The sequence below is a fragment of the Crocuta crocuta genome, unplaced genomic scaffold (genome assembly GCF_008692635.1).
Source record: "Crocuta crocuta isolate KB4526 unplaced genomic scaffold, BGI_CrCroc_1.0 scaffold73, whole genome shotgun sequence".
In the NCBI taxonomy this organism is placed as follows: domain Eukaryota; kingdom Metazoa; phylum Chordata; class Mammalia; order Carnivora; family Hyaenidae; genus Crocuta; species Crocuta crocuta.
Window position 1 is genome coordinate 1799575 of NW_027529443.1, and position 26268 is coordinate 1825842.

The window sequence follows — 26268 nt, forward strand, 5'->3', positions numbered from 1 at the left end:
TGTACTTGGCATCCTAAAGACTTGATCTTGATCTTATTCTTGATCTTTTAAGAAATGGAGCATGTACTCCCCCACCCCCTCCAACTGACCCTACATTTCCTTTTCACTGTTGTAGCTGCCGCCTTTATCTTACGTTGAGTCTATCTTGAGGTGAAAATCCGAGTGACTCTTAAATCCTTTTTCTGAGACATACTGGTAACTTAGAGTTTCTCATCTGAGAAGGATAATCTGATTTATTTTTCCTGAATGAAATATCATATACCTGTTCTTACTGAAGCCCATTTACTGGCAGTTTCACAGTGTGCTCGGCCTTTCCAGATCGTTTATAAATCCCATCCCTCAGTCAGTGCGTACTCCTCTCAGGCCACAGACATACTTACTGCTTTAAAATGAGCTTTCTTGGGGCGCCTGGGTGGCTTAGTCGGTTAAGCGTCCAACTTTCGCTTAGGTCATGATCTCGCGGTTTGTGGGTTCGAGCCCCGCTTTGGGCTCTGTGCTGACTGCCAGCTCAGAGCCTGGAGCCTGTTTCAGAGTCTGTGACTCCCTCTCTCTCTGACCCTCCCCTGCTCATGCTGTCTCTCTCTCTCTCTCTCCTAGAAAGAAATAAATTAAAAAACATTAAAAAATTTCAAAACAAAACAAAACAGAAAAAAAAAACGAGCTTTCTTATCCATGACGAAGCATTCCCCCATCCCTTGGTGGCTCCAAAGCCAAGTTTCCAATGCAAAGCCTGTTAAAAAACGGAAACTCTGAATACATTTTGTTCCCTGGTTCCCATGGCCATCTACCCTCTCAAATAACCTCTATGCTGTATTAGCAGCCTTACTGCCTCTGAACAGAAGCTGTGGTGTCTGCCTCGGAGAGGGTGGCCCCTTCACTCATGCGCATTACTTCTCACCAGCCTTTAGTTCTCGAGTCTCACGGTGGGATGGGGGGGGGTGCTGTGTGGATGGGAGACTTACTGTTTACACCTGCTGCCGATCTTCCTGCCTCTGGGCCTAATGGTCTTCCTCGTGGTATTCCTCATTAAGACCAAGGCAAGGCCTGTGTTCGCTGTGGCACCTCAGTGACTGTGTGCCTGTCTCACCCCTTGGAAATACTCCTCCGCATTCATTGCCTATCTTCCTCACCATTTGTGGTTTGAAAAATCCTGTCTTTGGTTGTGGTGTCTTTTCTCTCCCTGTCCTGCTTCTACTCTTCGTCCTGAGGGACCTACTTGTTCTCTCAGAGTAGAATTCCTCAGATGCTGATTTTCACCCCTCTGCCTCCCCGGCTGCCCAGCACAGAGAAGACCATTATATTTAACATCAAGATGTTTCTCTCAGGGCAGTGATTTGCCAGGGAGCTGTCCTTTGGACATGGTATCTAGACAGCTTCGGGGTGACTTGCTTAATGGAAGGTCCCGCTTCGGTGCGGCCATGATATTTTCTCTCCCAAAAACCTCCATGTAGTGGTAATTTCCTTCTGAGGGTTCCTCTTTGCGTATGTTGCTATTTATTAGGCAGATGTCTAAGTCTTAGCCAAACAGAAGGAGAAGGGGGTGGTTCTGAACAGCCTTTTCAGTGGGAACTCTGCTTGCAGCATTTTGTGCTGCTGGTGGTATGAAGGTTCTGGGCTCGGGGGCGGGCGCAGGGACTTTGGTTTGGGGTGCTTCCTGCCCGTGTGCCTATCTGTCTGGGCAGACAGGAGGAAAGCAGCAGCTGCAGTTTGCACTGACATGAGCAGCACGTGGTACGTGTGTATTCCGTTGAATTACATGGAATTGCAGTTTTGTTCTGTCTGAAATGGTCAAATATCAGCACTTTCTTATGGTTCACACTAATACTTTAAAATCACAGCAGTCCCCAGCTGTTTTTCCTTCTAAGTACTGCTCTTGGTGTGACAAATTCTTGCAGGTTTGGATTCTCAGCCGGAGGGTGACATGGGAAATGAAGGGGCCCAGGGGCGTATTTCAGCTGGAGGAGAATCTCTGTGCCTTTGCCTCTCCCCAGGGCTGCTGTGTGTGTAGGCAGGCCTAGGCCCGGTTGTGTTCTCCCCTCAGCGGCTGGGACCACGGATGCTAATAAAGGATTGAGGGTCGGGGGAGGGACACTTTTTCCCTGTTGTTCTGACCAAGCTGTTTAAACATGGAAGACTCCCTGAAGAGGCTTCGGGGGAGAGCTGGGAGGAGGCCCTGCCTCGGCTGTACCCCTGTGGATCCCGGGGCAAGCGGGGAGCCCTACTCAAGATGGCTTAGTGACTGTTAGGGACCAGGCTCCAATGGAAACCCAATTTGCGTGGTACCTTGGTTTGCTTTTTGTTTCCCTTCATGGTTAAACTATTCATGAACCTAGTTGCTTAGGTAAACCTAAGGGTACCTCGTTGGAGGGTTAAGTTGAGTGAAGAAGTTGAGAAGCAGTGGGCAGGGTAGAGAGCCTCGTGGTCGAGGGCGAGGGTGATGAAGGTGCGCGGGGCGAGTGTGGAGTCAGAATCTATCCCCTCCACGCTGCCCTGGGAAGGAAGGGCTGACCTTTTCGGCCCGGGCTTTCACCACACCCATTTCCAGGGTAGATTTTTCTTAAGACTTTGTTTCCCACAGCCCTAAAGCTTGGTGTGCAAAGGAAAACAGGCTTGAGTTTACCCCGGGAGTCAGTCATATAGCTGTAACCCTGAAAACCCTCGACATTCAGAAGGGGTGTAATTGTGGTGCTTTGGTTAGCCGGGAGAGGGGGAGGGGAGGGGAGGGAGTGTTCTCTTTCGCATGACCAAAATACCTCTTGGCTCTCCCTGTTCTGTGGGCTCATCTGGCTGGTGGGGTGTGGTTGTCCAATTGCCCTGACCCCCGTGGTCTTGGCAGGGTGCCTGCAGGCTGAGAATCCCACTTGGCCTTTTCCGCACTGAGGCACTGCTCCCTGTGCGGGGCGCCGGGTCGAGGACCAGGTGAGGAAGGCAGGGTGGGGCCATAGCTGCCCTTTGTCACTGGCTCTGTCCCTGTAAAGACCTTCCTTGAGTTGCCCCTCCCTTTTGTCCTCCTGCTCCTCAGGATGTGACCCACACCTTTCCCCAAAGTCCTGCCTGCCCTTGGAGGCTGTCACAGGCTCTGTTTCCATCCTCATCACGTGGAAGTCAGCGTAGGATCTGAGACATCGAACTTGCTGCTTCCTCCAGCACTTTCTTAGGTGTTCGGCCTTGTCGTTGGTCTCTCCACAGGAGTTGCCTTTCCATAGTCACATTTAAAGAATCGGGGGAACATTCCCAGGGGCTGTATGAGGACCTCAGGCTTCCCAAGCCTCCCCGTACTAGTTCGCTGTGTGTTCTGTCGTATCTCATTCATTCGTTTATCGTGGTCACGTCTTCTGCACGTGTCTTCTGCACCAGGCACTGTGCTGGGTGCTGGCCAGTGCCCCTCACTGTGAAGAAGTTCACAGTCAGTGAGGAGACTTGTAGATCATTCGTGTGTCTGCATGTGTGCTTGAGGCGCCCCGAAGGGGATGCAGGAAGGGGGAAGCACGTTCCTTCTGTCGGGCAGTGGGGAGAGAAATGTCTCCCAGAAGACGTGTGACCCTGGAGCCCCTGTAAGAGCATCCAGGGCATGAGTGGACAGGGATGCAGTGGACAGTCCGGGCAGGGACCTGAGGCACCCAGGGTTATCAGTGGGTCCTGGTGAGAACTTGGAATGGCCAGAGGCAGTGAGGTCATGAGAGCCCTGACGTTGAGGGGTAGAGGGGTTCTGGGTTCTCCTGCTTTAGCTGGAAGAGCCCCAAGGGTTTGACACCTCACTTAAGGGTTCTAGGAAGAGGCTTGTGGAACCCCATGGGGGGAGGGTTGCCCTTAGCCAGTTCTCATCTAATGGTGTAACCTCCTGAAATTTCAGGGGGAGGGGGCTGGTATCTAGGGAGTGGTAGGGTTTGCAGGTGCCCTGTGGGCGGGGGCAGGGGTCTCACTGTTACCGCCCCTCTCTCCCTCCCTGCTTCTGACTGGGTGAAGGAGGAGAACTTTATCCAACTCAGAGTGCGCTTGCCTGGTATGGCTTTTCTCCCTGTCTTTTGTGGCCCTTTGTGGGAGAGGGGTTTGCAAGGCAAGGAAGTGGCTGAATTGAAGATGTTTTTGTCCTTCCTCGTTGCATCTAAATCACTCAGCTTGAAGAAATTGTATGGAAATGTAAGAAAGTTTCAGGCCTTAGAAAATCACAAGCCCATTGTTACACATAATTCTTAAAACATCGAAGGATGCCTTATAGTTTACAGGGTTTTGTACATGTTCTGACCTTGCCCTTACACTAATGAATTTGATGGGAGCATTATTTTCCTTTGTAAAGGAACCAGACTCTGAAGGGTTTGCCAAGGCCCAGAGCCAGTGGGTAGCCCGGCACCCATCTCGTGAATCCAGGCCCTGTGCCTTTATTCTAGACTGTGCTCCCTCCAGACCTTCTGGGATGGAGCGCTGACTACACTGGCTTCTCTGAACAGGGTGGGATCCTGCCAGCTCAGGGGGATGGCATTCTGTGACAGGCTCTGTGCAGGACACGAGCAGGTCTGCAGTTGTAGAGGCTTAGCCTGGTTTTGCCCGAGAAATGGACCTGGCATCGGGCAGGTGACTGGGCCTCCCTGTGTGTGTTTCCTTGGGTGTAAAATTGGTGGTGTTGCTACCTCAGCGTCAAGAGAAATGACTTCAGGTGCTCCATCCATGTCGGCACGCCCCAGGCTGGATGTCTGTCTTGTCTGCCCTCGCTGTCCCCCACCCCCCCGGCCTCGGGGCATGTGTGGGTGCAGGTTGAGGCGGAAGACCAGGCCCATTCTCCTGGCCCGTGCCTGGGACGCGGCCTGCGGGCTGCTGTGTTCCGGCCGCTGGTTTTGCTAAATGCAGCTTGCCCGGAGGAGTTGTGGTGACTTAGCACGCCCTTCCCGTGGAAAACCGCCTGCGCTGTTCTGTTCCAGGCCACAGATTGAACATCACGGCCGAGAATGACTGCCGGCGGCTGCACTGTTCCCTGCGAGACCTGAGCTCCCTCCTGCAGGCCGTGGGCCGGCTGGCTGAGTACTTCATCGGAGACGTGTTCGCGGCGCGGTTCAGCGATGCCCTCACTGTCGTGGAGAGGTAGGTCAGAGCGACGTCGTGGCGCCGCTTGTCCCGTGTGAGGGCGGCATGTTGCTGGGCGCGGTGGACGGACGCGGTGCGGCCACCAGACTCTGGACTTCAGGTCCCTTGCCTGTAACACAGAGGGGACCCAGTGCCTTGTTGCTTCTTGTGAGAATTCACGAGATGAGGCACTTAGCACAGCGGCTGGGACTTAGCAGCCTGGACACATAGGCTGTCCGCGTCCTCGCAGATCAGGTCTGCGGATAAGAAGACAGGGTTAGTCCTGGAAGAAACCACATGGGGTTAGTCTCTGTCTCTGCCCACAGATAATGAGGCACCAGGAAAGCCCTGGTAGTGGAAGGACAAACAGGTAGTCTGTCGGCGTCTGCCAGCCAGATGCCCGGGGTGGGACTTTTTCCAGCCCTGTGAGGGTCCTGAGGAGTTAAAGCTTGACCCGAGAGGTGACCCCCAACCTCTCTGCCACCAGCCTTCTTTCATTGCCCTCCCCTCGGGTCCCTCCTAGGGACATACCTACCTGTTCACATACCTACCTGTAGTCGCATGTGTTGAGGCCCGTGCCTGATGGCCTCATCCTCCCTGCTCCCCTCTCCGGAACTCAGGCACTTAGAGAGTCAGATGCCCCAGATGTGAGCGTAGGTTCAGATTGTTTCAGGGTAACTGTTGGATTGATTAGATGTGGGTCCAGCCCAAAGTTGAGACACCAGACTCTCATTGGCCCACTAGCTGTATCATTGGTAACACATTGACGAAACCAAGCCCCAGGCCTAGGGACTTGGACATCAGAGTTTTCTTTAACTGTTACTCTTACCTTAAAAGCAGAGAAAACTAATAAGAGTTTTAAATAAATCTTTAAAAGCCAGATTAATATTAATAGTAAAAATAGCATGTGATAAGAAACTACTTTCAAAAGCGGTTTTGCACATATCATGTCATTCTTTGAGGGCTAGGAGTGTCATGTTATCTGAGCAGACTGTGGCCCAGAGATGGTGAGGGCCTCGCTTCAGGCCACACTGGTCACAAGAGGGAGCACATTGGCTTTTTAACCATTTTCTTGAGTCCAGATGCTGTGTTCTTGCCAAACTACAGAGCTGTTATCTCTAGCGTCGTCCGTCCTCGCCGTCCTGGGGAGGCCCATTCCCACTCCACTGATGGTTAGCAGAATGGGACATGCCTTTCTTCCTCCCTGAAATCTGTTTCTTTAGAGTTCAGAGTTCCTGCCACATTATTTCATAGATCCTTATATACACATCTTTCTGCACTGCTTAGGTGTGAGGCTCAGTACTTAGGTACTTTGCTTTCGTGTCTTCATTTAGAGTAAAGAGAGAAGGCTTGTTATGACTATGTGGTCTTCATAGCCACTGTGATTAGCTGCCTTTTCACTTACAGGCTACACACAACAGACCTCCTAGTAAACCGCTACATGTAGAAATCGTAAGAGTCCATTTTCAGCACAGAGTAGCACTAAAGAATGCTTGGGGAACGTGAAAGCGGAACATAAAGTCAAACATGGGGTGATTCCACTTACGTGAGGTACATGGAATAGTCCGGACCAGAGAGAAAGGGGAATGGCAGTGGCCAGGGCTGCGGCAGGGGGATGGAGCTGTTCTTTAGTGGGTCCAGACTTTTGAGTTTTATAGGGTGAAAAGGTAAAGGAGATGCGAGCAGGTGGCCGCACACTCTGCATGTGTTCAGTGCCACTAAGTAAATGTGTTCACATACCTACTGTGTGAATGTGAGGAATGGAGAACAGTTTAAAGATTTAAACACCGGGTACATGTTGGTATGTCGCTTACATTATCACCCTGGCCCCTTTCCAGAACTTTGAGTCAAGAACCCTTGGCACTTTCACCTTCACTTTCTGACTGCTCCCTGACCCTCAGTGCTTTGGGACTCACAGCTTGTGGTTTCCTAGTGAAGTCCTGCTTTCTGGCCCCTTCAGAGATCAGCATTTTCCAGAGTGCAGTCCACATGCATGGAGCTCCCAGATTTCCAGAGATGCAGATTCCCAGGCTCCTCCTCGCAGCTGCAGGGTTGGTCTGTGGGGTTGGACCAGGGAGCTTGCACGGTGTGTGACAAGTTCCCAGCTGACTCTTGCGCTCGCTCGGTGAAGTTTGGGAAGCTCTGCGCCGTGGCACCGAGGGAGAGAAATGCCCACTGTCTTCCCTGGCGTCCACCTCAGACCTGCTCCCAGGCTTCCTTCTGGAGCAGGCCCGGGGAGAACTTCGCCGGGTCTCCGGCTTCTTCCCTTTACTCAGAAAGGCGCGTCCACCTCTAACCAAAGAGGCAGTTTCTGTTTCTGTTTGGTGGCTGGTGGCTCAGTTATTGGATTGAAGGCTCGTTGGCACCAGTGGGCTCAGCAACTGGCTTCTGAAAGGATTGTGCTTGACGTCAAAAGCCCCTCAATTTGTTCTAAAAACTTTTGCTTCATGCCCTGCCCCCTCCCCCAAATATTTTATCATGAATATTTTTGAATCTTCAGGGAAAGTTGAAAAATTAAATAGGGAGCACCCGTATAGCTGTCACCTCAATTCTACAGTCAATATTTTGCTATATTTTCTTTACCGTGCATCTGTCCATCTGAAACATTTACTTCTTGTCCAGTGGTTTTTCGTTGTGGTAAAATACACAACATGAAATATTTTCTTGTTAGTCACTTTTATTGTATATATTGTTTCATCCTGTATCTCCCTGTTAGATATTTATTTTGTGTACAAAATTTTCCGACTTTGTAAATCATGCTTTAGTTAGTGCCTTTGTGTAAGTCTTCAGGCACATCTCCGATATCTTTGCAATAAAATTAAAGGCCTGGTCTTGATTCCTTTTTGGATGGAAAAAAGTCTGTCTTCAGGACCTTTGATGGGACCTTGTCTGTTTTGTCTGTGTTACCATTTGTAAGCTGAATGTTTTCTCTTACCTGCTTCTTTGCCAACAGGCTGGTCAAAGTCACTCTGTATGGATCTCAGATAAAATTGTACAACATTGAAACTGCCGTGCCGTCAGTGCTGAAACCTGACCTCATTGATGTGTGAGTACAGAGTCAGCGGTTTGTGCGTTCTCGGAAGGGACCTTGTCCTCCAGCCCCCAGTCATTTTACAGATAAAAAGGAATAGTTGTGGCTGCCATGAAGAGCAGAAAGCCTCCCTCCTCCAAGCCTAGGGGGAGAGAAAGCTTGATTGGGGTGGTTGGAGTAAGAGGAATTCATCGCGCAGATGAGCGGTGGGAGCAGAGGATATATGGAGTAGGTCTCTTGGGAAGAAAGACCAGCGTGAGCTGAGACACAGATGCATTGCAGAGCCCCACGGCTCGTGGGTGGCGCGTGCTTTGTGTGGTGGGATGTGAGGCCGGCCGGGCATGGTAGGACTGCTGTGGAAACAACTCGAGCGCTGTGAATCTTCTCCTGTAGGCTAGTGACTGCAGCCGTGGGGTCCAGAGAATTACTTGGGGAACACGTTCCGTCAGAGAATCTGACTGCAGCAGGGTGCCGTAAGGCTCAGGTACTTGCGGATTACGCAAGACCTCGCGTGGTTCTGAAGGACATTCAGGGATCGCACTTTGAGAAGCTTTCAGGATGGTGGGGAGCTATTAGGAAAGTGACTATGGAAGGGATCGCAGAATGGGCACTGGAGGTGGGGCCACATCCCAGGGTCACACTGCCTGGAAAGCTTGCTCTGCCCCAGAGTGGGTATCGGCAGACTGTGGCCTGTACCCAATCCAGCCCACTGTCAGCTTTGGTAAATTAAGATTGGAGCGCGGCCGGGCCTGTCCATTTACATGCCATCTACGGCTGCTTTTGTGCCGCAGCAGCAGAGCTGAGTGGCTGTGACAGAGAATGTGTGGGTGGCCTGCAAAGCCCAACACATTTTCACTCCGGTAATTGCAGGAAAAGTCTGCTGACCCCTGTTCTGGAGCAGTTTTTAAGCTGCAAATTAGGTAAACGATAGAAAGAGAGTCTTATCTATTACTTTAGTGTGTTAGTTTTTTTTGGAGAGTGAGTGTGTGTGTATGTGTGTGTGTGTGTATACTTTTCCTTTTCAAGATTAGAGAAAGCTGTGAAGCTTCTGCGGAGAAAAATGCTAATTTGCTCAGACACACAACATCTTGCGCCCAATTTCAGGAAGTTTTAGAGCGCCTCCCTTCAGCCTTACGGAGCTCTGTGAATTTGATAGATTGACTAAAGTTCCTAGACTCCAGAGGCCGACTTTGATGTCCTTTTTCTTAATTTTGGTGCTCAGTCAGAGCTTAAAAGGTAAAATGATCCATGTATTCTAAATGCAAAATACAAAATAACGGCTTGAAAAAGTTTACACCTGGAGAAAAGGGGGAAAACAGAATGAACACCCTTATACCCTCAAGCTAGATCCATCAATATTTTGCCACATTTGCTTTTGTTTCTCACATTTCCTTTTTGTATATGTAGGTGAACGCGCACACACGTTATTTTTTTGTAAGTAAAGTAAGTAAACTGCAGACATGTCACTTCACCTATAAACCCTTAAGCACGTTTCTCTGGGAACAAGGTCATCGTCCTACATAATCATAATACCATGATCAATACTCAGAGACGTTCACGGATGCAGTAATATCTGGGGTTTTTAAGAGTGTATGTGTATCTATTTTTCGTACCCTAGATTCTCCAGCTGCCTCGGAAATGTCCTTTATATCTTCTTTCTGTGGCTCCAGTGTCTAATCCTAACTAATCCTGAATCCCATACTACATTTCTCTCCCGTAATCTAGATCAGCTTCCCAGTTGTGCCTGTTGGTGGGGGGGCAGGGAGGGAGGGAGAGGAGGAGAGACAGATGAGGGAAAGAGAAATGGAATTTTTGGAGATTTAGGTCTTACGCTTTTTGTTTTTAAATGTTTATTTAGTTTTGAGAGAGAGAGTGCAAGTGGGAGAGGGGCAGAGAGGGAGAGAGAGAGAATCACAAGCAGTCTCTTTGCGCTGTCAGCACGGAGCCCAATGTGGGCCTCAAACTCACAAACCGTGAGGTCATGACCTAAGCTGAAATCAAGAGTCAAGACACTGAACTGACTGAGCCCCCCGGTGCCGTCTTAATTTTTTTTTCCTAAGGAAAATCTTAAAAATCTGGATTTGTCTAGTTGTTCACCTACTATATGAGGTTGATGGTCAGCTTTTTTAGTGAGAACAGTAACTAGGTGGTGGTGGGCCCTTCTTTCCTGTCTGAGGCACTCGAAGCCAGTTTGCCCTCCCAGTTGGCGATCGGTTTGATTTCCATGTGGTGTCTGCCTGAATCTTAGCTCTGTCCCCTGAAAGGTCCTAGGAGCAGTGAGACCCCTTAGTCCCCAAGCGCTTGTTTTCTAAAATGTATTATCCACTAAAGGCACCATAGCTTCATAGAGACCTGACTGCCTTCTGTGTTACAGGCGACGGTCACAACATTTAGATGATGAGTTTTGATTTTTAGGCTCTACCTGAGCAAGCACATGATTCCTGTGCCGTCACACGTGTCTTAGAACAGTAAATGCCATGAGTGGAATCCTTACTTCCTGTGGAAACAAGTTTAATGCTGGTTTATCTTGACTTTAACCTTTAAAATCGCATCTTCTCTCCCCTTTGCAGGCACGCTCAGTCCCTGGCGGCCCTCCAGGCTTACTCTCACTGGTTAGCACAGTACTGCAGTGAAGCGCATCAGCAGAACACCCAGCAGTTTGTTACGCTCATCTCCACCACCATGGATGCGGTCACACCTCTGATCAGCACCAAGGTCCTGAGACAGCAAGGGCTACACTTTTTTTTTTTTAAGTTTATTTATTTTGAGAGAGAGAGAGTGGGTGAGTAAGGGGCAGAGGGAGAACATCAGGCAGGCTCTGTACTGCTGTCGTGGAGCCTGACACGGGTCTTGAACCCACGAACCTCGAGATCATGACCTGAGCTGAAATCCAGTTGGACACTTAACCAGCTGAGCCACCCAGGCGCCCCAAGGGCTACACTTCGTAGCTGATCCTTGTCCTTTTGTCCACATACCCACTTAAGAAGTCAAAATATCACATGGTGTTAGACCCATAATTCTCACGGCTGCAATAGAATCATGTGTATGTACTTTTGAGCTGTGGTCTGTATCAATGCAAATGTAACGCAAGTTTTTTTTAATTTTTTTATTTATTTTATTAATGTAACGCAAGTTTTTAAGCTAAGTCTCACATGAATGCATGCTCGTTGTGAAAAAGTGAAACACTGTTTTAATTATAGGCCAAAAAAGTTACGGTGCTCTTTAAGTCCCCCACTTAAAACATTGCTATTCTGTAGTGAGGATGTTTTAAAATTCTCTTGTTGCTGGAAATTAGTTCTTGGTATGTACATCCTTGTAGGAAGGAGTCCAGGAAGTGGATTTGCTGGGTCAAAGGTGTATCCAAGTAAATTTGATAGATTCTGCTCAGCTGTCCTTTGAGAAGACCATCAATTTATCTTACGGAGCATACAGATGTTTGTCTTTTTTTTTTTTTTTTTTTTTTAAGTTTATTTATTTTGAGAGAGTGCAAGTGGGGAAGGGTCAGAAGGAGGAGAATCCCAAGCAGGCTCCGCAGTGTCAGTGCAGAACCTGATGTGGGATTCGATCCCATGAACCATGAGATCATGATGTGAGCCGAGATCAAGAGCTGGACACACAACTAACCGATCCCCATCTTTTTGTAGTCTTAATCTACATAGCATTCTGTCTCGCTATTAACAGAACGGTGTGTTGTTTTCCGTAAGGTTTCGTTCAGCTTGTTAAAAAAAATTTTTTTTAGTGTTTATTTCTGGGGGAGAGAGAGAGAGACGGCGTGAGTCGGGGAGGGGCAGAGAGAGAGGGAGACACAGAATCCGAAGCAGGCTCCAGGCTCTGAGCTGTCAGCACAGAGCCTGACTCGGAGCTCGAACTCACGAACCGTGAAATCATGACCTGAACCGAAGTCAGACGTCCCAGGTTTTGTTCAGTTTGTAATTGTAATTTGTAAATGAGTTATAATATCCCCTGGGGGCGATGTACATTATTTATAAGTATCTAGCCATTGCTGGACTTTAATGTTGTCTACATTTGGAAAAAGTCACCGTAGATAATCCTAAAATGCATGTACGCACTTAGCTTTATCCTGGTAGGTGATTTTCTTAAAGTGGGATTAAAGGTTAAAGGTTAGGGATATGTGTGGTTCCAGGAAATTCTAATAATACTTCTTTCAAAAACAACTCTGCATGCCTGTGACTGTTTGGTGTGCTTTTTTTCACCAGTCATACCAGCATTAGGTCCTGTCTATAAAGAGTTTTCTCTTCTGCTCATTTGAAAAGGGCAGATGGTCCTTGAACCACGGTTTTGGTTGGCGCGCCGAGGGGAGGAAGCAGGAGGGCCTGGTGGGGCTGGTGGAGTGCAGGAAGGCGGGCGCAGAGAAACGCCGGCCTGGTGGGAGCGAGAGGAGTTAGACGAACAGTCCCAAGTAGTTTGAATGATATGCCAGGCAGTTTATCGTGGCGTTTTTGAGCTGAGAAGTGACTGTGCCCAGAGGTGCCAGTGACTAGGGACTAGAGGAACCGGGGGTGGCACTCCTGGCTTGAGGTCAGGAGCTGCGATGTGGCGTAGAGGAGGGTGCCTCTTTGTTGGGCGCTGTCCCCGGAAACTTCTCGGATGCCAGGCCTAAGCGTTACGTGGAACGACACTGTATCTGGCTTGTGGCCGCCTCTTCAAAGTTCTTCTAACCCCAGCCTCATGGGGCAGCTAGCGAACTGACACGTCCCCTTCTGTCTCCAGGTCCAAGACAAGTTGCTGCTGTCTGCGTGCCACTTACTGGTCTCCCTGGCCACCACCGTGCGGCCTGTCTTTCTGATCAGCATCCCCGCAGTGCAGAAAGTCTTCAACAGAATTACCGACGCCTCCGCTCAGCGCCTCATTGATAAGGTGAGACCCCAGGGCCACACTGCGCGGTCCCTGGAGCCGTGAGGCTGAGGAAGAGGAGCCTGGCCTGCCTTTCACGCTCGGAGCTTACGTGCCATGCCTCCAGAGGTGGTTTCCTCCGCAGGTGGCACTTGGGGCAGCCTCGGTACTCTCCCATCGGGCCCTGCCCCACCCAGCTGGGCGTGGTGCAAATGAGGACAGAGGAGACCTTCCCGATAATACGGAGGTGGTGCTGCTTTGAGAGCCGGCGATCAGGCTGGTGGTGTCAGCGTCCCCTTTGTATTCTTTCTGGTTTAAAACAGTCTGTTTTTGTCGTTATGTTTGTTTTCTTAGGGTTGAGAAGCTACAGACAAGGGCTTTCATAAAATCCTTCAGGAGGCTCAGGCTGGAAGTTTAAAAACCCAACAGAACAGAGGTGGTGTCTGACGGGGGGCCAGAGCAGTTACTTGGGAGCACTGGGGTGTCAGTGTACTGCTTTTGACCTGGTGCCAAAGGCACATTGATTGTAAGAGCTTCTCCCACAGCCTCCCTCTCCCAGCCCTGTTCTCAGCAGCTATTCAGAGGCGGTTGAGAGCCAGCAGCCAAGGGACTAGTTAGACTGAGTGTCTGCGACTCCCCCTCTGGTACGCTGCAGGTACCAGAGTTAGAGGGGAAGTGACATTCTAGGACGAGGCCTGGAATGTGCTGGACCCAGACTTGGTGTTATCGCTTCACTTTCTCTTTCCTCTCTGCTTTACCTCAGAGCTGGACCAAAGCCTCAGGCCCAGCCTGTGAGAGAGGGGCCTGGAGCCTGAGGTCTGCGTGTGTGCTGGGGGCCAAGGCCATGTCCAGTGCAGCCATCTGTTGCTCTTAACCCACTGATGGATGCCTGTGGCGGGGGTTGGTCTCTTCCAGGCTCAGGTGTTGGTGTGCCGAGCTCTCTCTAACATCCTGCTGCTTCCGTGGCCAAACCTACCTGAGAACGAGCAGCAGTGGCCCGTACGTTCCATCAACCACGCCAGCCTCATCTCCGCCCTCTCACGGGACTATCGCAGTCTGAAACCCAATGCTGTGGCTCCGCAGAGGAAGATGCCACTGGATGACAGTAAGTGTCCCAGAGACAGGGACGGCCCGGGGAGACAGGTCAGCCGGGCGCTGTCTTGCTTTGTGGCCGATGAGGCATTCATCTGTCCGTAGTCCCTCAGCTGCACAGTGGGAGAGCCAGCCTTGGTAGAAGCAGTAGAAGTCTGCTTCTCTGCGGAATTCTGTGAATGCGTCAGCTGGACCTAGTTCTTGAATGTGGGACACCCTTTCTCTTAGTTAAAATGTCAGAAATAAGTAAACCATCAATGGTGTCTTCCATGGGTAAAAAAACGTACAGTGACTAATTGATCCATTTCAGATACTTCTGTAAGCAATCAAAGCAATTCACTGGGAAGAGCAGATTTAAGAACTGTCTTTTGAAACTATTTGCAACCTTTCTCCATGTGCATGTATTTCAGAGGCTTTGAAAGAACTTGGTATCTTCACCAATGGCATTTCAAGTCTATTTATTTATTTATTAAAGATTTTTTAAAATGTTTTATTTATTTCTGAGAGAGAGACCGCGTGAGCAGAGGAGGTTCAGAGAGACAGGGAGGGAGATACAGAATCTGAAGCAGGCTAGACATGTTTAAAAAATACAGTATTTTCATAGTAAGAAAATACTGGAACATGATTGGATGACATCATTTATAGAATGTCAACAAATGTTAAAAATAGCAAAAAATACCAACATTAAAAAAAACCCATTACTTTTATAATCAGGGACATTACCATAAAGCTCATTGTACAAAAATGTTAGGATAGTATAAAGAAGGGGGAAAACTCTTAAATCTCATTGGTTTTAGTATTTTAGAAAGTCACCCTTTTAATTCTCTGGTTGTCATGCTTATTTTCTAAGTATATTTTCTAGTTCTGGAGCTGTATGAGAGTGGCAGAGTCCATGAGGCCCCTCACCTGGGTGGCCCTCTCTCCACTGTCACAACTCTGGCTGTGTCGGCACCAGCCTTCACGGTCTGGTGTTTACCTGGTGCTGGTTCTCAGTGTTTTACATTCACTAACTCACTGAATTTCCACATCAGTCTGTGAGTTAGGCACTGTTGATTATCCTAATTGTATCCCTGGGAGAAACCAGGGTAAGATGAAGTCATTTGCGCAGGGGTTATGTGCGGCTAGTGTGGAGTCATGTTTCAGAAAGCCTAGTGGTCTTTTCTCTCTTTATTGTACAGGTGCTTATGTCAGTCAGCAGGGGCTGGGTCAGTGTGCCCTGTGGTAACAAACAGTCCCAAAAGCTTCGAGGCTTAATCCAGGAGAAAGACGTATTTCTTGCTCCCACTGCCTGTTCAGCTGGGGTCAAGGGGCTTGGGGAATATCCTGCTTATTATTCTGGTCTCTCGGGGACCCAGGCCGCTGAAAGCCACCCCGCGGTCTGTGCTTACATAGGACGGGCCTGGGGGGGTGTGCAGTGGTTCTTAAAGTGCTGGCCTGCAGGTGGCACCCGTCATTTGTGTATCTGCTCATATTTCATTGGCCGGAGCATCTGCTTCTACGGCCACGGCCTCACTGCGGAGCGGGCACCGCCACGTGCTGGAACCATTGGCTGAACGGAACCCAGGGTCCCTCGGGGCGTTAACGCCTGTGGGGCGTGTGCTGCATGCCAGCCGCCGGCCCAGAACTTGATGTACGGCAGGGCGCGTGGCCCTCCCTGCAGCCCCGTGAGGCCTGTCTGCTCCTCCTGCTGCAAGGGGTCAGATGAAGGCCTGGGACGGTTTTTCCCGTGCCAGCTGAGTACTTTGAAATGTTTTCAAACCTGCAGGATAGTTGAACGATTAAGTAAAGGAACAACTGTGAGTCTTTCGCTAGGATTTACCGCTTGTTAGTATTTTGCTACACTTGTGTTTCCTCCCACCTCCCCACAAACTTCCTCGTTTTTAGCAGAGCCCTTTAATTAAAGGAAGTTACTGACACTTCATCCTTGAATCCTTAACCTTTGTCTCTGAGAACAAGGTGTTCTCTTCTGTAACCCAAACACCAGGGACACAAACAAGTTGTGACATTACAGTAATGTCACATTTAGTAGATCGTGTTCAGGTTTTCCCCAGGTGTTACCAAACTGGCCTTTTTTATTTCTTAAAAAGTCCAAGATAACAATTAAAGAGCTTGTGTTCTGTTTGGTTGTCACATCTCTTGATTTGTTTGTTAATTTATTTGGGAGAGCGGGTGTAGAAGTGGGGCAGGGGCAGAGACAGGCGGGGAGAGAGAATCCCAAGCAGCCTCCATACTGTCAGTGCAGAGTCTGACGCAGGGCTCTATCTCGTGAACCTTGAGATCATGACCTGAGCCGAAATCAGGAGTTGGACACTCAACCTACTGAGCCACCCAGGCACCCCTCTTCAGTCTTTAATACAGAAAAGCATTCCTGGTTTTCGTGTCTTCTGACATTGACGGTTTTGAAGAGGCCATACCCATTTTCATGTAAAATGTCCCATAATCATTTCTGTCTGATTGTTTCCAGCAGTTGGGGCATGAATACCACCTGGGCAGGGATGCATATCTCCCATCGTGTCGCTTCTGTGTGTCCCGTTTTTGGCACGCTCGCTGGGATCACTTGCAGTGCCTGCCAGTCTCTCCACTGTGAAGTGCTCTCCCCTCCCCCCGCCCCGGGCTCAGCAGGTGTAGGTTGCTCAGGATCAGAGGGAAGGTGGTGGGGTCAGGAGTCAGACCTGGTTCTGAATGCTTCCAGATCCTTGTCCTTCACAGCATCTCCCCTTTGTTCGGAAAAGCATTGTTTTTAACGGTTTGGTGACACCTTGTCCTATGGAAGGTGCCACACATTCTCTCTCTCTTCTGTTATTACATATTGGATGGTGTTCTCCATTTGCTCTTGGACATTTTTGTGAAGACATTTTGGTTCTTATTTCAATTTCCTTACACATGAGAGGTCAGATTTTGGCCTCTTAACTCTACTGGCTTTCCCCCTGAACTGCTCTTCCTGTGCCTTGTGTTGTGTTGGAGAAACGTCCGGCCCGAGTGCAGTTTCCTGGCCCCTGGCCTTGTGGCTCCTTGAGTAGGATGTGTGTGTGCGCTGTGTGTCCGCTTGCCGAGGTCTGCGTGGCCGGCCTGTCGTGAGCCATCATTCTTTTCGTGCTCAGTCCTTTGAGTGAGGTGGTGGTCCCTCTCTCCATATTTTCAGAGGAGGAAACAGATTCGAATCTAGTGGAGTCAGGAGTCAAACCTGCTCCTCTAGAACCTCGATTCTTCCTGCCGTACCCTTCTCTGGAGGCTGCTTCAGCCCACAGAGGCCGGTGAGTTGGGGGCCCCGGCAACCCAGGGAGCCCTGCCAGGGGAAGGCCAGCTCTCAGCCCAGCTCTGGTTCCGCCTCTGGAGCTCTGCCAGTGTTGAGTCTGCTGAGCTCAGGCTGAGCCCTGGGGGGGACTTCTTGGGGGCCCCGGAGGGAAGCTCTGGGCCCGAGGGGAGGAACCCACCCCACCAGGGCTGGGGGCGATGAGCGCTTCCCCGTGCTGGGCCTTCTCATGGGCCGGGCGCTCCGCCAGCCGTGCTCTTAGCCTTGTCTCTCCTCCTTGCAGCAGCCGCGTGAAGGCGGAGCTGCTGGCTGTTCCCAGTGCCCTGACGAGGAGCCGGCCTGGATGTGGGGCCATCTGGCGCCCATCTGTGGTTCCGACCCAGCACCTCTGATCTGGGCCCTTTTTGTGTCCCCTGCGCTCCTGCCTGTTTGCCGGCCACCGCCTCTGCTTTCTTTGTGGGTTCCCTGAAGGCATTGCGTTTACATCAGGGTCTCATTAGAAGTAAATATGGTTGCTAACATCGTATAATACTGTAATAATTATGTATATTGTCAGGCCCAGGCCCAGTAGGATAAGGGTTGAACAGGCCGTTTATGCGTGAACACAGCAGCGCTCGGTGGGTGCTGGTGCAGGCGTGCCGGTGGTGCTGGTGCAGATCGCCGGCAGGCGGTACGTGTCAGGTAGAAGGGGTGTCTGATCTGCATGTGTCCGTTCTTGCCTGGGGTGATTACCTCGTGACACCCACTTTTTCACCCATCTGTTCACCATCTTAGAGTCTAGACACTAAACTGGGGGCCACATTTTATCTTCTCCTCTGTATGACCTTCTTTCTGGTGGACAGAGGCAGAAGAGAGGCAAAAATCAGAGCAAGTGGGCAGCCAGAGTCCTGGCGGAACAAAGAAGAGCGGAAAGGGTGTAGGGAGAGAGAGAGATGGGAGACATGGAGAACTCCGTCAGAGGGACTGTGTTCTTTTAGCAAGGTTTCTACAATTGTCGTCTGAATACCTGAGCAAATGGCCCCCCTCCCGGGTGTTCCCCGCCCCCCTGCTGTATCCCCCAGCAAGTTCTAACATGCACTGAATCTCCATTTGCAGCCAAAGTGATTATCCACCAGACGCTTAGTGTCTTAGAAGACATTGTGGATAGTATCTCTGGCGAGTCCACCAAGTCCCGGCAGATCTGCTACCAGTCGCTGCAGGAATCCGTGCAAGTTTCCCTGGCCCTCTTTCCAGCTTTTATCCACCAGTCAGGTAGGAGCCGCTGGCAGGCGCCTGTGGGGCCCACAGTGACTACTTGGCCCCGTGGAGCACATGGAGTGGGCAGTGCGGGCCGGGACCCCAAGGCAGAGGGCAGGGATGGACACCCTGTGACGCCCTCACCTGGGACTTGCACCTGTGCTGTGTGGCCTGGAGTCACTTGGGGCCTCTGGCTGGCATTCACATCTAAGCGTTTGCTTTCTCTCAGCCTGGGTCAGGAGCGGAGGAGGTGCTGGGGGCATTGTCCAGTGGGGAAGAACTTGGCCCCACGAGTGCTGCTTATTTCTTGAGACGGCAGCGTGGGTTTTGCTGACGTCGGTCCCTCCCTCGCCTGGTAGAGGCTCTTTCTGGCTCTTCTGAGAGCATTTACACTGGTCTGTCAGTCTTACGAGAGAAATATCAGAGCTTGTCAGTCAGCAAACGTTTCACTGAGTGCCTCTTGTAAGCAGAGTGTGCGAGGTTAGAGCCAAAACACACTGTACGAGATGACTGTTTAGATCTGCAAGTGGAACCAGAGTAAACATAACCAATATTTTCGGCAATTAATCCCATTAATGGTCCATTAATGATAATGGATCATTCGTAATAAAGGGCCACGCAGCCTGAATCCATCGTCATTATCCACTTTCAGCCACTTAACCCCTGACCCAAGTGCAGGGATTAGTGATCAGAGAGAGAAATGGCAGAAGCACTCCGGTGTTGACCCAGTTGAATCGCTCCGTCAGCATGAGCACAAAATGGTCCATCTGCAGTGAACACTCAGTGTCGCCAGGTGCCAGGTGGCTAGGGAGGCTTCGAGGCCACCCTTGCTTCCTCTAACAAGCCGTCGTCGTCAGCCAGAGGTCATGACGCCAGAGCCGGTTTCCCGGCAGGTCCTTGGTCATCTCCCGCATTGTGTCAGTGGCCCCGATGGCGCTGGGGAGCTGTCTTCCGGCAGGAAGCCTTTGGGAGAGAGTGTAGCGCAGATCGCGGGAGGCCGTCCGCCAGGCCCGGGGCTCCCGCCTCCCCTTGTGTGTGCGGCCTCTGACTGTTTGCTTTGTGCCTCTGCTTAGATGTGACTGATGAGATGCTGAGCTTCTTCCTCACTCTGTTCCGAGGCCTTAGAGTACAGATGGGTGTGCCTTTCACGGAGCAGGTCATCCAGACTTTCCTCAATATGTTTACCAGGTAACTGCACACCTGCTGTCCATGGCGTCCAGACTCCTGGGGGACAGGGAACGTGGTGGGGGGGAGGGGCAGATACAAAACCTTGGACTTCCTGCTCCTTTCTCTTCCCTTGCCGCAAGCCCTGGTTTTCATGCACCCCCCGCCCCGAGAATATGTCCTTGGCTACCGCGTGCTTCCCCTTGTGTGCAGAGAGCAGCTGGCCGAGAGTGTCCTGCACGAAGGCAGCACGGGCTGCCGAGTGGTGGAGAAGTTCCTCAAGATCCTGCAGGTGGTGGTCCAGGAGCCGGGCCAGGTGTTCAAGCCCTTCCTTCCCAGCATCATCTCCCTGTGCATGGAGCAGGTGTACCCCATCATTGCCGAGGTACGAGGGGCCAGGGTACTCCCCTGTGCGGCCTCACCCTGTAGCTGAGGAGTGAGGAAAATGCATTGGTTTTGTTTCTTTTTTTTTTTTTTTTTTAACATTTGTTTATTTTTGAGAGAGACAGAGTATGAGCGGGAGAGGGGCAGAGAGAGAGGGAGACACAGAATCTGAAGCAGGTTCCAGGCTCTGAGCAATGCAGGACTCAAACTCACAAACCGGGAGATTATGACCTGAGCCAAAGTTGGATGCTTAACCAACTGAGCCACCCCGGCGCCCCAGAAAATGCATTGCGTTTTAAAGCTAATTTGTTAGTTGTTTTTCTTGCAAAATAATTTTTCCCAGGCAAGAATGCCTTTAGCTTGGTCTGGTCTTTTTATATTGGTTGAGTTAACTTAGATTAGTCTGGCGAAAGCACAGCAGGTGAATTGTGAGGCCGGTCGGTGAGTGAGGTCAGTCCCTCGTGGCAAACAGCTTATAACTTAAGGTGAGTGTGTGGTTTTCTCCGGCAAACCCCGTAACAGACGCACTTTCCTAGTGAGCCTGTGCACCAATTTGAGGCCCTGAGGCCAGTCCTTGGAACCACGCAAGGTTTTTTTGTTAAAGGAATGCTCTACATGCTTAGAAAGCTGACGTTCGGCATGACAAGATCCAGGACACATGTGAATTTAACTAAGTTTTATGTGACAGTTAAATAAGAGCTAACCTTTCTCAGTGCCCCAACGAAGGCTTAAATAAGGCCATTGCTTTGCGTCGTGAAACACACTTGGGTCCTGTAAGCAGTCCTGCCACGGGAGCTCATGCCCCCTGGTCCCAATTTAATTTTAATCAAGGCTGAATTAAATATTTCTGGGGCTTACAGATTGGAATTCTACAGAGACATCTGGAATACCATGACCTGGCAGGCCCTCCAGTGACTTGGAGATGTTTGGTTCAGTTAGAAAATACTGCTGAGCCTCCCCTCCTCCCAGATCCCTGCTGCCTGTGGCCAAGGACACGGGCCCAGAGAGCCCTCAGCCCCGCGCGTCGCCTCCCCAAGTCCCCCTGACGCTGCTCTCTGTGCCTTCTAGGTGCTCTTTAGGTCTTCTTCCATAGACGGCAGAACTGCTTGTAAAGCTTTTCACTTGTCTTGCATGAGGTCAGCAGGTTAGCAGGATGGCGGTTTGTATCCTGGCAGAAGGAACAGCACATCCAGGAAGATGTGCCAAAGCAGGTCGGCTGCTTTCTCAACAGGAAACCCATGTGCCTCATTGCTCTGCCATTTGGCAGCCTTTTCCCCCCTGGCTTAGAGGGCTGAGCGTTTCCCTCGGCCCAAGGGCACCCGGCACTGACCCGGGCATCGTGTCTCTGCGGAAGTGCACCTGGTTTGAACTGCTGGCCCGAGGGGGACTCGACCGGACAGCAGGGTCGGGGGACACTGACACTCTGCTTGCCGTTACCAGGCATCACCTGGGCCTCCCCGCTGCTCGGAGCTGAGGCTGTGAGTGGCCACCCTGAGCCGCAGGGAGGGAAGATTTGAGGGTCTGTGTGTCTCCGCAGCGCCCCTCCCCAGATGTGAAGGCTGAGCTGTTTGAGCTCCTCTTCCGGACGCTCCATCACAACTGGAGGTACTTCTTCAAGTCCACTGTCCTGGCCAGTGTGCAGAGGGGCATCGCCGAGGAGCAGATGGAGAACGAGCCGCAGTTCAGTGCCATCATGCAGGTATCGTGCGGGAAGAGCCGATGAGGCTGCTGTGTGGCTGCGGGTTGGACAGGCCTCGTCCTGGGCCCCGCCGGCTCCACTGGCTGCCCGGCCCTCGGTTTGCTTCCCTGACTCATGGGGAAGGCACACCGTCTTGGTGGGGGTTTGGTGCTACCTTTTAGTACCTAGGAAGTTAATTAACTCCCTGGAGCCTCAGCCTTTCCATCTGTAAGTGGGGAGCATGCTGTCTGTCTTATGGGTTTGTTGTGAGGTCAGATATGTTAGCGGGTGCCCAGCAGCTGGCCCTTGTGTTTCCCAGGGGCGAGGGGACTTCCTGCCTGCAGCACAGCCCTTGAGGCACCCTTAACTGGAAGCTGAGTGCAGTCTCGGGGGGAGACTCCCCCTTGGGAAGGGACCCGGTGATCTGCATTTTTAAAAGCTCATTCTGGCCCGTACCATACTGGACCGGTGGGGCCATGCCCTGTGAGCAGGCTGTCTCGGGCAGACCGCACCCCACGGGGGAAACTGGGGTGGCCGGGCTGCCCAGGGGCTGCTTTCTGGCACCATCCTCGTTCTGCTCTTTACTGTAGAACTTTGTATTCTAAGCCCAGGTTGAAGTAGAGGGTTCTCCTTTTATTTGTTTCAATGCAGGGCTCAGTTCCCAGCATGGGCAGAGGGGTTCTCCCCTTCCCCCGTCAGCCCCCAGTTGGAGTGCGCACGCGCTTCCCCGTGTGTAGGGCCTGGACGAGCACGAGTCCTATGCTTGGCCTCCCGCTGCTGCTCTGTCTCCACCCGGGCCTTGGGTGCGGAATAGTCGAGTGTTTGCTCCCCTCCTGTCCTCCCCCTCTTCGACCTTGCCTTTAAGCCTTCTTGGGCAGATCAATGCCTGGCCCCCTACTCAGAACTGGTAAAAGCCACTTTGGAAGACAGCTTCACAGTCTAGCAGTTTCTTAGAAAGTTGAACATTTATGTATAGTCACTACCTGACCAACAACCCTCGTCTAAACATTTTACTTAAGGTAAATGAAAGCCTATTCATGCCACACGTCCACAGGTGTTACAGCGGCTTTTCTCGTAATTGCCCAAGTCTGGAGACAATCCAGGTATCCATCATCTGGTGAGTGGGTAAACTGAGGCACATGCACATAATGGGCTGCTACCTGACAGTAAGAAGGAACACATTTCACTGAGACCAACATAGGTCAAGTCGTGTTTGGTGAGAAGCTAGACCCTGAAGGCTGCACGCCTTGTGGTTCCTGTACATCATACGACATTCTGGAAAAGGCAAAACTGGAGGGACCAAGGATGAGCAGGGGTTGCCCAGGGCCAGGGGAGAAGGCTGACTACTGATGGAGACACCGGGGGCACTTTTGGGGTGTGGGGGGAGATGGAAATGTGTGTTTCGATTGTCCTGGTGGTTAGATGACCCTGTGTGTGTCACACACTTCAATAAACCCAACCTAAAAAAATAAAACATTGAGCCTCCTGGAGCTCTCCCTGCTGCAGCAGGCATTATAGGACTCACCTTCTCATAGCTCAGGGGCCTGGGGACAGAATGACAGAGCGGTCAGCAGCCCGTTAGGGGCTGGGGGCTTGTACGTCATCCGTTTGGGGTTCTTTTGGTGGTGGTGGTGGGGTGTTTCTTTTTGCCCTTGAACTAATACCTTATAGCCCAGAAACTACAAACCAGTTTAAAACTTTGCTGTTGCCTCACCCCAAGGCAGAGGCAGCTGCTGAAGGAGCCTCCTGGGGCTTGTGGTTTATAAAAGAGCTGGGATGCCGAGGAGAGGGTGGGCAGCTTCTCGCTTCAAAGACAGAATCCGTGAAGGGAGCTGAAGGTTTATTCCAAAAGGCCAAGGTGAAACCAAGATGTGAAGTGAGGCCCAGTGGGGAGGACTTAAGAGCTAAGACTAGGGGCCCCTGGGTGGCTCAGTCAGTTAAGCAACCGGCTTTGGCTCAGGTTATGGTGAGTTCGAGCCCCGCATCAGGTCTCAGAGCCTGGAGCCTGCTTTGGGTTCTTTGTCTCTGTTTCTCTCTGCCCCTCCCCCATTTGCATTCTGTCTTTCTCTTTTTCTCTTTCCCAAAAATAAACATTAAAAAAAAAAAAAACTAAGACTGCAAAGGAGCATTCCAAGATGTGAGCAGAAGGTCAAGGCAGTGGATACCCTCGCCCCACTGGGGGCATGAAGAACCGCCTGTGGAGTGCAGGACATGGGCCCTTGGAGCCTGGTCTGAGGTGGTTTAAATGGTGCTTGTAACATCATGGTCTTATTTCTAGGCTTTTGGACAGTCCTTTCTGCAGCCTGATATCCACCTGTTTAAACAAAATCTCTTCTACTTGGAGACTCTCAACACCAAGCAGAAGCTGTACCACAAGGTCGGTGCCCCCTCTCATAAAGGGTCCTGGAGCAGAACGGGTGAAGGGGGCGGGCGGAGTCCCAGCCTGCTCAGGGCCGCTCACCCCGGCCTCTGTGTCTGCAGAAGATCTTCCGGACCGCCATGCTGTTTCAGTTCGTGAACGTGCTGCTGCAGGTCCTGGTGCACAAGTCCCACGACCTCCTGCAGGAGGAGATCGGCATCGCCATTTACAACATGGCCTCCGTGGACTTTGACGGCTTCTTTGCGGCCTTCCTCCCAGAGTTTCTGACCAGCTGTGATGGCGTGGATGCCAACCAGAAAAATGTGCTGGGGCGGAATTTCAAGATGGATCGGGTGAGGAGAGGGAGGCCAGGCTGCAGGGAGGGCAGGCAAGGGCTCTCACGCTCGGTGCCTGCTCGGGGGGAAGGGGCAGAGGGCTGCGNGGGCGCGTGCCTCCCCCGGCGCGTGATCTTCGCGTCGGCCCCGGGCCCCCAGCCCCGACAGCCCGTCCGGCCACCTCAGCTGCTGTGTGCTTCTGCCCCCGGGATCCGGATGCTGTTGGCTCCCGGCTTGTGACCTTGCAGACGGGACTGCTCAGGAGTCTCGGAGTCCCCAGAGTTAGAGATGGGCCCCCCGGTTCTGGGTGGGCTGCCCTGCTGCTGGGGACCCCCCTTGTCCCCCTTGCTGCCCGCTCGGGGAAGGTGGGGGTGCTCTGTGTTCCCTTTGGCGGCTGTGGGTGCACACGGAGCCAGCGTTGTCGGTGTGTCCGCGTCCCATGGCGCCCAGCCTCTCCCGTCCCCAGGCCTCCTTCCCGGGCACTCACCTGCCCTGCTTCCCCTTCCAGCCGCTAGGTTTCTGTGCTTGCCTCAGATAGGCTTTCCTGGAACTCTTCCCGAGTGATGAGTCCTTTTCATTCTTCACTGCCCGACGCGGCAAAATGACATCTTCCCCCCACGTCCTCGTGGTGTCCCCGCCTTGCCTCCCGCCCTGGCGCAGCCCGCCCACGGTTCCCCTTTAGCGCTTGGATTTACGCAACGCTCTTGCTGGAGCAGACTACGCTCACCGCAGGCTGGTCTCGGCTGTGATGTGTCAGGGTAGTGCTTTCTGGACTCTGCCTGGTTTGCTGCGTCTTGGAATCTTTCTCTCTCTGGGAGCTCTGGTTTCCTCCTAACCTTCTTGAAGTTCACTTCAGCCACTTAGGTGTTTTTCCTTCCTTTTCCTGGAGACCAAATCCTAATGTGTTACTGTCAGTTTCTAGTGATGTCATCATCAGCTACCTTCCTGATTGAGACTGGGTGCCCTCGTCTAGTTACACATCAGTGCACCTGGGGTACTTATTCAACACGCAGGGAGCTATGCTTGTGTCCCCCCACCCCAGGAAATGTGAATTTGGCATGTCGGAGCCACCGATCTAAGAGAAACTCTTTGGTTTGTTTTTTGGAGGATGAGTAATAGGTGCCTTCTTCATCCCTTCACTCAGCCTGAAGTCAGCTGCCTCTCGGGCCCTGAAGGGGTTGTTGGGGCTCAGCCCATCCCTGCCTCCAGAGGACCCCCCCCTCCCCGGGAAGACAGGCCCAGCGCTCTCTGTGGATGACACTGGGCTCGCGTGAGCCTTCCAGCAGCCTTCCCAAGTGCAGGTCCTGGTGTTAATCCCATTTCACAGATGAGCGGAGGCTGAGGCTCGATAAGGTCAGCCATCAGTCGGCAGTTCAGAACTCAGGAATGCTAGAGCCGGGGAACAGGATCCCTCGGCCGGGCGGTCTCGGGGGCTGGTGTGCACGGCCTGCACACAGGGTGAGCCGCGGGCACCTCGACAGCAATGGGCAGGGCTGCTGGCCTAAGCAGCGGGGCCTTTCTAAGAAGAGACAGGTTTTGAGCAGAGGCTGAAGAGGACAGGAGGTTAGCGGGGTGGGCGCGGGCAGCTGGAGGCGGCTTCAGCGGTTTCTGGAACCCGCCTGGCCCCTGGACTCTGAGAAGGCAGTGCCATGCCTGCCCTGTGGCAGGCACCCCTGGTGCCACTCCACATCTGGACCTGCAGCTCAGTCTAAAGATGAGGAGGCAGACCTCGAGTGGTCTTGTGGCTTCCGGTAGGGGGCTGGGGTCCCCCTGGCCAGGGGCCATCTCCATGCGGGTCTGCAGCCTGGGGGTGCTGTTGGTGCA

The 26268-nt window shown here is 51.9% G+C and overlaps 1 protein-coding gene across 1 annotated transcript in view; it reads left to right on the top strand.

Annotated features, from left to right (window-relative positions):
- Positions 1–24684, top strand: part of XPO6 (exportin 6) — a 96933-nt gene extending 72249 nt beyond the window's left edge. The window contains exons 13-23 of the mRNA XM_077760555.1: positions 4917–5076; positions 8012–8104; positions 10660–10804; positions 12821–12967; positions 13859–14048; positions 18384–18539; positions 19598–19712; positions 19902–20073; positions 21610–21771; positions 24029–24127; positions 24232–24684. Coding sequence (XP_077616681.1) covers positions 4917–5076; positions 8012–8104; positions 10660–10804; positions 12821–12967; positions 13859–14048; positions 18384–18539; positions 19598–19712; positions 19902–20073; positions 21610–21771; positions 24029–24127; positions 24232–24684 — 1892 coding nt within the window. The remainder of the gene's footprint in view (positions 1–4916; positions 5077–8011; positions 8105–10659; positions 10805–12820; positions 12968–13858; positions 14049–18383; positions 18540–19597; positions 19713–19901; positions 20074–21609; positions 21772–24028; positions 24128–24231) is intronic.
- The last annotated feature ends 1584 nt before the right edge of the window (positions 24685–26268 follow it).